The sequence below is a fragment of the Oncorhynchus kisutch genome, linkage group LG4 (genome assembly GCF_002021735.2).
Source record: "Oncorhynchus kisutch isolate 150728-3 linkage group LG4, Okis_V2, whole genome shotgun sequence".
Classification (NCBI taxonomy): domain Eukaryota; kingdom Metazoa; phylum Chordata; class Actinopteri; order Salmoniformes; family Salmonidae; genus Oncorhynchus; species Oncorhynchus kisutch.
Window position 1 is genome coordinate 19,073,626 of NC_034177.2, and position 11,978 is coordinate 19,085,603.

The window sequence follows — 11,978 nt, forward strand, 5'->3', positions numbered from 1 at the left end:
CAGATTTAAGTTTACCCCTAGGACTGCCACATCTGGATGAGCATTTCTTCTTTTCTTGTTATAAGGACATATTAGGTGAATTTCCTGGGATTAGTTATATGATATGGCTTAGAACAGGCCCTTACCATACTGGAAGGAGCAGCGAGGGAATCAGATACACTGCTTGTCTTATAGGATTGCCTTGGACCAGGTAGGATGATAGGATCATCATTCAGAAAATAACTCATATTTAAATGCAGAGCTGTGATACTGCACTGTATGTGTTTGTTATGCATTTCATCAACGCTCATCCAGTACTGTTTGAGTATTAGCAACAATCATCAGGTTCTTGAGTGCTCTTTTGCAATCCATTTTAATAATTTTCTGACTTCAGTGTTGCTGAATTGATATTACTATGTCCAACCAACTCTTCTATCAAGCAGTCATGTACACTTCATATACATGTTTCCTTCACTGCATTATAACAGAATGCTTATGGTCTCCTCCATCTCCTCTCCTCCAGTTTCACAGGAAACCTGCCTCCTGGACCAGGTGCTGGAGCTGATTATGAATGAGAAGCCCGCCAACACCGCCAGCCTTTTCCTGAACGAGGACGCCGACAAGCCCTCCCTCCCTGAACGAGGCCTCTGGCGGTGGCTACATAGAGCCATGCAGAAGAGAGCGGCCAGTGCCAAGGACATGATGAGCTCCATAACTAAGGAGAGCGTCAAGGGCTTCCTGAGACGCAACCTCTTTGTCCTCCTCACCATCGCAGCAGTGGCTCTGGGCAAGTGGACAAAATACTTTGTTACTGTCTTATTGGGGTTAGGGTTAAGGTGATGTTAAGAGCTAAGGTTATGGTTAGTTTGTTGATTGTTTGTTTATAGTTAATACAATATTAATTTAAAAAAACTAAAGTAATTGCAGTGTTATTACACAGGCCTATGAGCTGCAGCCCCCAACTGTAGACTCTTGTGTCAAGAAGACTTGAAATACATACAGTATTCTTCATCAATGATATCATGTCTCCTGTGTGTGTATCCAGGTGTCATGCTGGGTTTTGCTCTGCGGCCCCACAACCTGACCCTCAGGAAGATCAAATACTTTGCCTTCCCTGGAGAGCTGCTGATGAGGATGCTGCAGATGCTGGTTCTGCCTCTCATCATCTCCAGCCTGGTCACAGGTAGCTGGTCACAGGAGTTCTGCTTCCTTAGCATCATTATAATTATTTTCAATTAGAGTATCTATTGCTTTTGTCAAACTCAAAGTGATTTACATTTCATGTAGATTTCTCACCCCTTCTGCATGCTATTATTCTACATTTTCCATACTTCTTGCTATTTTGAGTTCAAAGTTAGTTGGTACAGTAATAGTCTTGTGGTACTAGCTAGAGTATTAATGAGAAAATTATGAACTTTGTCTTGTCTTGCAGGTATTTCCTCTCTGGACAGCAAAGCATCTGGGAAGATGGGAATGCGGGCTGTGGTTTATTACATGGTGACCACCCTCATCGCAGTCTTCATTGGCATCGTCATTGTGATTGTCATAAAACCAGGGAAAGGCCTTAGGGACAGTCCAGTGGCCTCTAGCGGTACCATAGAGCCGGTACAAGCAGCTGACGCCTTCCTGGATCTCATCAGGTGAGGAACTATTGTAGGATCCCAGTGACAGTAAGTCAACAGAATATATTAATAATTGCTTGTCCTTTATTCACTGTGATAATAGTTCTGCATTTTTCAGGAACATGTTCCCACCAAATTTGGTGGAAGCCTGTTTCAAGCAGGTAAGGGAATTCACTTGCCAATTGATCAAGCAGCTATTCTTCAATACACTGTGTTAAAATACTTACTCACCAAATAAATTGTTAAGGACTGATACTCTTTACTTATACAATACATACAGTGGGGAGAACAAGTATTTTATACACTGCTGATTTTGCAGGTATTCCTACTTACAAAGCATATAGATGTCTGTAATTTCTTATCATAGGTACACTTCAACTGTGAGAGACGGAATCTAAAACAAAAATCCAGAAAATCACATTGTATGATTTTTAAGTAATTAATTTGCATTTTATTGCATGACATAAGTATTTGATACATCAGAAAAGCAGAACTTAAACTTTGGTACGGAAACCTTTGTTTGCAATTACAGAGATCATACGTTTCCTTTAGTTCTTGACCAGGTTTGCACACACTGCAGCAGGGATTTTGGCCCACTCCTCCATACAGACCTTCTCCAGATCCTTCAGGTTTCGGGGCTGTCGCTGGGCAATACGGACTTTCAGCTCCCTCCAAAGATTTTCTATTGGGTTCAGGTCTGGAGACTGGCTAGGCCACTCCAGGACCTTGAGATGCTTTTTACAGAGCCACTCCCTTAGTTGCCCTGGCTGTGTGTTTTGGGTCGTTGTCATGCTGGAAGACCCAGCCACGACCCATCTTCAATGCTCTTACTGAGGGAAGGAGATTGTTGGCCAAGATCTCGTGATACATGGCCCCATCCATCCTCCCCTCAATACGGTGCAGTCGTCCTGTCCCCTTTGCAGAAAAGCATCCCCAAAGAATGATGTTTCCACCTCCATGCTTCACGGTTGGGATGGTGTTCTTAGGGTTGTACTCATCCTTCTTCTTCCTCCAAACACGGCGAGTGGAGTTTAGACCAAAAAGCTCTATTTTTGTCTCATCAGACCACATGACCTTCTCCCATTCCTCCTCTGGATCATTCAGATGGTCATTGGAAAACTTCAGACGGGCCTGGACATGCGCTGGCTTGTGCAGGGGGACCTTGCGTGCGCTGCAGGATTTTAATCCATGACGGCGTAGTGTGTTACTAATGGTTTTCTTTGAGACTGTGGTCCCAGCTCTATCAGGTCATTGACCAGGTCCTGCCGTGTAGTTCTGGGCTGATCCCTCACCTTCCTCATGATCATTGATGCCCCACGAGGTGAGATCTTGCATGGAGCCCCAGACCGAGGGTGATTGACCGTCATCTTGAACTTCTTCCATTTTCTAATAATTGCGCCAACAGTTGTTGCCTTCTCACCAAGCTGCTTGCCTATTGTCCTGTAGCCCATCCCAGCCATACGCAGGTCTACAATTTTATCCCTGATGTCCTTACACAGCTCCCTGGTCTTGGCCAATGTGGAGAGGTTGGAGTCTTTTTATTTATTTTTTATTTTTTATTTCACCTTTATTTAACCAGGTAGGCTAGTTGAGAACAAGTTCTCATTTACAACTGCGACCTGGCCAAGATAAAGCATAGCAGTGTGAGCAGACAACACAGAGTTACACATGGAGTAAACAATTTACAAGTCAATAACACAGTAGAAAACAAGGGGGGAGTCTATATACAATGTGTGCAAAAGGCATGAGGAGGTAGGCGAATAATAACAATTTTGCAGATTAACACTGGAGTGATAAATGATCAGATGGTCATGTACAGGTAGAGATATTGGTGTGCAAAAGAGCAGAAAAGTAAATAAATAAAAACAGTATGGGGATGAGGTAGGTGAAAATGGGTGGGCTATTACCAATAGACTATGTACAGCTGCAGCGATCGGTTAGCTGCTCAGATAGCTGATGTTTGAAGTTGGTGAGGGAGATAAAAGTCTCCAACTTCAGCGATTTTTGCAATTCGTTCCATTCACAGGCAGCAGAGTACTGGAACGAAAGGCGGCCAAATGAGGTGTTTGCTTTAGGGATGATCAGTGAGATACACCTGCTGGAGTGCGTGCTACGGATGGGTGTTGCCATCGTGACCAGTGAGCTGAGATAAGGCGGAGCTTTACCTAGCATGGACTTGTAGATGACCTGGAGCCAGTGGGTCTGGCGACGAATATGTAGCAAGGGCCAGCCGACTAGAGCATACAAGTCGCAGTGGTGGGTGGTATAAGGTGCTTTAGTGACAAAACGGATGGCACTGTGATAGACTGCATCCAGTTTGCTGAGTAGAGTGTTGGAAGCCATTTTGTAGATGACATCGCCGAAGTCGAGGATCGGTAGGATAGTCAGTTTTACTAGGGTAAGCTTGGTGGCGTGAGTGAAGGAGGCTTTGTTGCGGAATAGAAAGCCGACTCTTGATTTGATTTTCGATTGGAGATGTTTGATATGAGTCTGGAAGGAGAGTTTGCAGTCTAGCCAGACACCTAGGTATTTATAGATGTCCACATATTCTAGGTCGGAACCATCCAGGGTGGTGATGCTAGTCGGGCATGCGGGTGCAGGCAGCGATCGGTTGAAAAGCATGCATTTGGTTTTACTAGCGTTTAAGAGCAGTTGGAGGCCACGGAAGGAGTGTTGTATGGCATTGAAGCTTGTTTGGAGGTTAGATAGCACAGTGTCCAATGAAGGGCCGAAAGTATATAGAATGGTGTCGTCTGCGTAGAGGTGGATCAGGGAATCGCCCGCAGCAAGAGTAACATCATTGATATATACAGAGAAAAGAGTCGGCCCGAGAATTGAACCCTGTGGCACCCCCATAGAGACTGCCAGAGGACCGGACAGCATGCCCTCCGATTTGACACACTGAACTCTGTCTGCAAAGTAATTGGTGAACCAGGCAAGGCAGTCATCCGAAAAACCGAGGCTACTGAGTCTGCCGATAAGAATATGGTGATTGACAGAGTCGAAAGCCTTGGCAAGGTCGATGAAGACGGCTGCACAGTACTGTCTTTTATCGATGGCGGTTATGATATCGTTTAGTACCTTGAGTGTGGCTGAGGTGCACCCGTGACCGGCTCGGAAACCAGAATGCACAGCGGAGAAGGTACGGTGGGATTCGAGATGGTCAGTGACCTGTTTGTTGACTTGGCTTTCGAAGACCTTAGATAGGTAGGGCAGGATGGATATAGGTCTGTCACAGTTTGGGTCCAGGGTGTCTCCCCCTTTGAAGAGGGGGATGACTGCGGCAGCTTTCCAATCCTTGGGGATCTCAGACGATATGAAAGAGAGGTTGAACAGGCTGGTAATAGGGGTTGCGACAATGGTGGCAGATAGTTTCAGAAATAGAGGGTCCAGATTTTCAAGCCCAGCTGATTTGTACGGGTCCAGGTTTTGCAGCTCTTTCAGAACATCTGCTATCTGGATTTGGGTAAAGGAGAACCTGGAGAGGCTTGGGCGAGGAACTGCGGGGGGGGGGGGGGGGGGGGGGCGGAGCTGGCGGAAGGCATGGCCAGCCGTTGAGAAATGCTTATTGAAGTTTTCGATAATCATGGAGTTATCGGTGGTGACCGTGTTACCTAGCCTCAGTGCAGTGGGCAGCTGGGAGGAGGTGCTCTTGTTCTCCATGGACTTCACAGTGTCCCAGAACTTTTTGGAGTTGGAGCTACAGGATGCAAACTTCTGCCTGAAGAAGCTGGCCTTAGCTTTCCTGACTGACTGCGTGTATTGGTTCCGGACTTCCCTGAACAGTTGCATATCACGGGGACTATTCGATGCTATTTCAGTCCGCCACAGGATGTTTTTGTGCTGGTCGAGGGCAGTCAGGTCTGGGGTGAACCAAGGGCTGTATCTGTTCTTAGTTCTGCATTTTTTGAACGGAGCATGCTTATCTAAAATGGTGAGGAAGTTACTTTTAAAGAATGACCAGGCATCCTCAACTGACGGGATGAGGTCAATGTCCTTCCAGGATACCCGGGCCAGGTCGATTAGAAAGGCCTGCTCACAGAAGTGTTTTAGGGAGCGTTTGACAGTGATGAGGGGTGGTCGTTTGACTGCGGCTCCGTAGCGGATACAGGCAATGAGGCAGTGATCGCTGAGATCCTGGTTGAAGACAGCGGAGGTGTATTTGGAGGGCCAGTTGGTCAGGATGACGTCTATGAGGGTGCCCTTTGTTTACAGAGTTAGGGTTGTACCTGGTGGGTTCCTTGATGATTTGTGTGAGATTGAGGGCATCTAGCTTAGATTGTAGGACTGGCGGGGTGTTAAGCATATCCCAGTTTAGGTCACCTAACAGAACAAACTCTGAAGCTAGATGGGGGGCGATCAATTCACAAATGGTGTCCAGGGCGCAGCTGGGAGCTGAGGTGGGTCGGTAGCAGGCGGCAACAGTGAGAGACTTATTTCTGGAGAGAGTAATTTTCAAAATTAGTAGTTCGAACTGTTTGGGTATGGACCTGGAAAGTATGACATTACTTTTCAGGCTAACTCCTCCCCCTTTGGCAGTTCTATCTTGACGGAAGATGTTATAGTTGGGTATGGAAATCTCTGCATTTTTGGTGGCCTTCCTGAGCCAGGATTCAGACACAGCAAGGACATCAGGGTTAGCAGAGTGTGCTAACGCAGTGAGTAAAATAAACTTAGGGAGGAGGCTTCTGATGTTGACATGCATGAAACCAAGGCTTTTTCGATCACAGAAGTCAACAAATGAGGGTGCCTGGGGACATGCAGGGCCTGGGTTTACCTCCACATCACCCGCGGAACAGAGAAGGAGTAGTATGAGGGTGCGGCTAAAGGCTATCAAAACTGGTCGCCTAGAGCGTTGGGGACAGAGAATAAGAGGAGCAGGTTTCTGGGCATGGTAGAATATATTCAGGGCATAATGCGCAGACAGGGGTATGGTGGGGTGCGGGTACAGCGGAGGTAAGCCCAGGCACTGGGTGATGATGAGAGAGGTTGTATCTCTGGACATGCTGGTTGTAATGGGTGAGGTCACTGCATGTGTGGGAGGTGGGACAAAGGAGTTATCAGGGGTATGAAGAGTGGAACTAGGGGCTCCATTGTGAACTAAAACAATGATAACTAACCTGAACAACAGTATACAAGGCATATTGACATTTGAGAGAGACATACAGCGAGGCATACAGTAATCACAGGTGTTGAATTGGGAAAGCTAGCTAAAACAGTAGGTGAGACAACAGCTAATCAGCTAGCACAACAACAGCAGATAAAATGGCGTAGACTAGGCAACGGGGCCAACAGATAAAACAAACAAGCAGAATGGAGTACCGTGATTAATGGACAGTCCAGCGTGCATCAGCTATGTAGCCAAGAGATCAGTGTCCAGGGGGCAGCGGTGGATGGGGCAGGGAAGCTGGACTGGCGAGTGTTATCCAGGTAAAAAAAAACGAACAATGACTAAATAGCTTGTAGCTAGTTAGCTGGTTAGCTTCTGGAGGTTCTTGAGTGTGTTCTAAAAATTTAAAATAATAGCGATTCCGTATCACATTGGGTGAGGCAGGTTTCCGGAAGGTATAAACAAATTAAAAATCAAAAAGAGATAGAAAGTAAATATGGGTCCAGTAGGTGTTTGGGACACGGCGATTCAGACGGTTAGCAGGCCTGTGCTAACAAGCTAACAGTTTGTAGGCCCGGGCTAAACAAGGTAGCAGTTAGCGGACCGGAGCTGGACAAGCTAGCAGTTAGCAGGCCGAATTAGCAAGCAGGGAGATAGCGAGGGCTAGAGAGTTAGCCTTTGGGGGACGTCGCGATGGGGTGAGTCTGTTTATTCCTCTTCATGCGGTGACATCGATAGACCGGTCGTGGGCCCGGGTATTGTAGCCCAGGAGTATGCTACGGTGGTAGCACAGGTGCGCTGGCCGGGCTAGCTTCAAGCTAAGTGGGTGGAAACGCTAGCCAGGAGTAAACATCCGGGGTTGCGGTTTAGCTAGATAGCTAGTTGTGAAGATCCATCTGAAAAATGTTCCGTTTGCGGTGGGAATCCGGGGATGAATCCGGGGATGAAAAATAAATAGGTCCGTTATGCTCTGGTTAGAGTCGCGTTGTTCGAACTGGCGAGAGCTTTCCGAGCTAAAGGTTAGCTGATGACCGGTTAGCTGAAGACCGCTAGCATAGCTGGTGGTTAGCTGGCTAGCTTCAGTTGAGGGGTTCCGAAGTAAATATAAATACTTTAGGAAAAATAGCTACATTGGGTGAGGCGGGTTGCAGGAGAGTATTTGGAAGCTTAGGTTTAGCAAAATGTTTTTAAAGAGATATGCGAAGAAAAATATGTAAACAACGAAAAAGAAACGATATATACAAGGGGACACGACAGGACGACTTACTGCTACGCCATCTAGGTTCATGATTCATGTCTGTTTGATTGAGTGTGTGGACAGGTGTCTTTTATACAGGTAACGAGTTCAAACAGGTGCAGTTAATACAGGTAATGAGTGGAGAACAGGAGGGCTTCTTAAAGAAAAACTAACAGGTCTGTGAGAGCCGTAATTCTTACTGGTTGGTAGGTGATCAAATATTTATGTCATGCAATAAAATGCTCATTAATTACTTAAAAATCATACAAAGTGATTTTCTGGATTTTTGTTTTAGATTCTGTCTCTCACAGTTGAAGTGTACCTATGATTTAAAAAAAATTACAGACCTCTACATGCTTTGTAAGTAGGAAAACCTGCAAAATCGGCAGGGTATCAAATACTTGTTCTCCCCACTGTACATGTATTCAATGCCTGCACTGTTTCCACCAGTACAAAACAGTCTACAAGAAGACCATCTACACCAAGAACGTGACCATTACCCTCAACCTGACTGACTCCCTAAACGCTACAGAGGCTGCCTTGGCTGCTAACATGAGCAGAGTCCTGCAGACCATCCAGGTGGGTGACACATTGGTGGTGGAGTGACTTACCCCAATGTAAAGTCCTTTGGGGGAACAAGTGCTACAGTTACTTTGGATAAGTGTAAATGTGATGTGATGTGAAGGGGCTGTTCTGCTCCAGGAGACAGTGGTGGAGACGATCCCAGTGTCTGGTTCCTCTAACGGGGTGAACGCCCTGGGTCTGGTGGTGTTCTCCATGTGCTTCGGCCTGGTCATCGGCAGCATGAAGCAGCAGGGACAGGCTCTCAGGGACTTCTTCGACTGCCTCAACGAAGCCATCATGCGCCTAGTGGCCATCATCATCTGGTTAGTAGTCAGATTAGTGGTTGCAAAGTAACATGTTAATGTACTCGTAAATGCCTTTACCATTACTTCTCACATACAGTATATATCTCAAAACAGTTGCTTTCGGGGGAATTGTCGTGTTAGGTAGAGTGTGGGCTATCCTACAAATATCTCTCTCTTTTATCTCCATTCCTTCCTCTCTCCCCATCAGGTACGCTCCAGTGGGCATCCTGTTCCTGATAGCAGGTAAGATCGTGGAGATGAAGAATCTGGCCGAGGTGGGAGGTCAGCTGGGGATGTACACGGTGTCTGTCATCGTGGGTCTGCTCATCCACGGCCTCTTCGTCCTGCCCCTGTTCTACTTCCTGGTCACCAGGAAGAACCCCTACACCTTCATCGCTGGCCTGCTGCAGGCCCTCATTACTGCCCTGGGGACGTCCTCTAGGTGGGTGTAGGAACAGATTCAGGGTCAGATGTAGCTAATTCATTGCCCTGTGGATATCCTCTAGTTCAGTGGTTATCCGGTCCTCCAGTAACCCAAACAGCGCACACTTTTGTTGTAGCCCCAGACAAACTCACCTGATCAACTCATTGAGGGCTTGACGATTGGTTGACAAGTGGAATCAGGTGTGCTTGTCCGACGCTACAACAAAAATGTGTGCTGTTGGGGGTACTTGAGGATTGGAGTTGGGAAACACATCTAGTTGTTGTTTGGAGCATTATGATTTCACAACGTCCTCTATTCTCTGCCACCCTGCCATAGCTCTGCCACCCTGCCCATCACCTTCCGCTGTCTGGAGGAGAACAACCATGTGGACAAGAGAGTGACACGCTTCATCCTGCCCGTGGGTGCCACCATCAACATGGATGGCACTGCCCTCTACGAGGCTGTGGCCGCCATCTTTATTGCTCAGGTCAATGACATGGAACTCAACTTTGGCCAAATCCTCACCATCAGGTGAGTGTTAAGACACCATTCATCTGATAAGCCACAATGCTATCAATGAGCTAGACCTTCAACTATGAAGTTATTTTTAAGTATTAATTTATTTATAACAATACATCTTTTTTAAAATCTCAACTTGGAAAGGATATACAAAAGCAAATTAGCTAATTTTGTAACTACATTAAGAGGAGACTCATAACTCATAACAATGAGTTTTCATGGTTTTGATGAGATTAATTTTGTGGTCTCTGCCGAACTTCTCCATGCTGTAGGCTTTCTTCAATTGACTTCACAACCCAAGATGGATTACCTCTACCACGGAGTGTTGATTTAGCTCAGGGATGGGCAACTCCAGTCCTCCGGGGCCGGAGTGGTGCTTCGTATTAAACAGGCATAGACTAACAGGGAAATGCTTACTTATAGGTCCTGTTCTAACAATGCAGTTAAATATATACTAAAAGTATTTTTATAGTTACAAAAGGAATAAACACACAGTGAATAACAATAACGAGTAAAAATAACATGCTATATACACAGAGTACCAGTACCGAATCGATGTGCAGGGGTACAAATTAATTGAGGTAGCTATGTACATATACTGTAGTAGGGGTAAAGGGACTAGGCAACAGGATAGATAGTAGACAGTAGCAGCAGCATATGTGCAAGAATATGCTAATTTAAGAGATGGCTAGTCATTATTAGCAGATACATTATGGGACACGGGTCAAGTTATTATCGGCGTGCAGCGGTTAGTCTATAACCATGTCTTCCTGGATCAGTATTTTTCACACGTCACTCACCACCGATTCCCTAATGCAATGTGTGTTTCTCTTTCTTATTAAATGGTGCCATCCCTCCACAGTATCACAGCAACAGCTGCCAGCATTGGAGCAGCAGGCATCCCGCAGGCTGGTCTGGTTACCATGGTGATTGTATTGACATCGGTGGGACTGCCCACAGAGGACATAACGCTGATCATTGCTGTGGACTGGTTCCTGTAAGTCTGCCTAAATGTCACTGTAAGGCCGCCACACCACTATAACAGAGAACAGATCCCCCTGAAAGATTGGCCATGCATTATGCGCATCAGATTATTGAAGAACTGTTAACAACTAGCCCTCTCTAATGTTCTGGTGTTGTATACACTTTTCTGCATGCCTCATGGTTGGATTTACACACAATGGTTGGAATTCTTTTTTTAATAACTTGTGGCATTGTGTGTATAACACATTGCATTGTGTTTTTGTGTGGCTGTGCATAGGTTGACACCCTAAGTGTGTAAGTGTGTGTGTGTGTGTGTGTGTGTGTGTGTGTGTGTGTGTGTGTGTGTGTGTGTGTGTGTGTGTGTGTGTGTGTGTGTGTGTGTGTGTGTGTGTGTGTGTGTGTGTGTGTGTGTGTGTGTGTGTGTGTGTACGTGTACACACTATAATGTCTATTCTTTATAATGTATGTACTTGTGCAGGGACCGACTGAGGACCACTACCAATGTGCTGGGGGACTCTCTGGGGGCGGGCATCGTGGAGCACCTGTCACGCCAGGAGTTGCAGAGCCAGGATGTTGAGGTGGGCAACTCGGTGATTGAAGAGAACGAAAAGCCCTACCAGCTCATCTGCCAGGAGAACGACTCAGTGAAGCACCACAACAGTGAGACCCCCATGTAGGGGTCAGGACAGGGGAATTTATAGGCCCAGTCTGAAAACAACCACTAGCCTCTACTCTTCTTCTTTTAGTCAACATTGCTTGATCTAATATTTATATATTTCTTAATTCCATTATTTTACTTTTAGATTAGTGTGTATTGTTGTCAGATACTACTGCACTGTTGGAGCTAGGAACACAAGCACTTCGCCACACCCATAATAACAACTGCTAAATATGTGTATGTGACCAAAACAATTTGATTTGACACTGATGAAAGAACTGGACAGGTGAAATCACATTTTCCATAGTTACAGTGCCTTGCGAAAGTATTCGGCCCCCTTGAACATTGCGACCTTTTGCCACATTTCAGGCTTCAAACGTAAAGATATAAAACTGTATTTTTTTGTGAAGAATCAACAACAAGTGGGACACAATCATGAAGTGGAACGACATTTATTGGATATTTAAAACTTTTTTAACAAATCAAAAACTTAAAAATGGGGCGTGCAAAATTATTCAGCCCCTTTACTTTCAGTGCAGCAAACTCTCTCCAGAAGTTCAGTGAGGATCTCTGAAT

At 45.8% G+C, this 11,978-nt stretch overlaps 1 protein-coding gene across 1 annotated transcript; it reads left to right on the top strand.

Annotated features, from left to right (window-relative positions):
- Positions 1-11,768, top strand: LOC109888614 (excitatory amino acid transporter 1-like). The gene is made up of 10 exons (XM_031822588.1): positions 1-766; positions 1,025-1,162; positions 1,412-1,619; positions 1,720-1,762; positions 8,399-8,527; positions 8,651-8,835; positions 9,026-9,259; positions 9,578-9,772; positions 10,623-10,757; positions 11,223-11,768. Exons 1-10 carry the CDS (start codon positions 442-444, stop codon positions 11,419-11,421), a joined length of 1,791 nt encoding a protein of 596 aa, XP_031678448.1. The 5' UTR covers positions 1-441; the 3' UTR covers positions 11,422-11,768.
- The last annotated feature ends 210 nt before the right edge of the window (positions 11,769-11,978 follow it).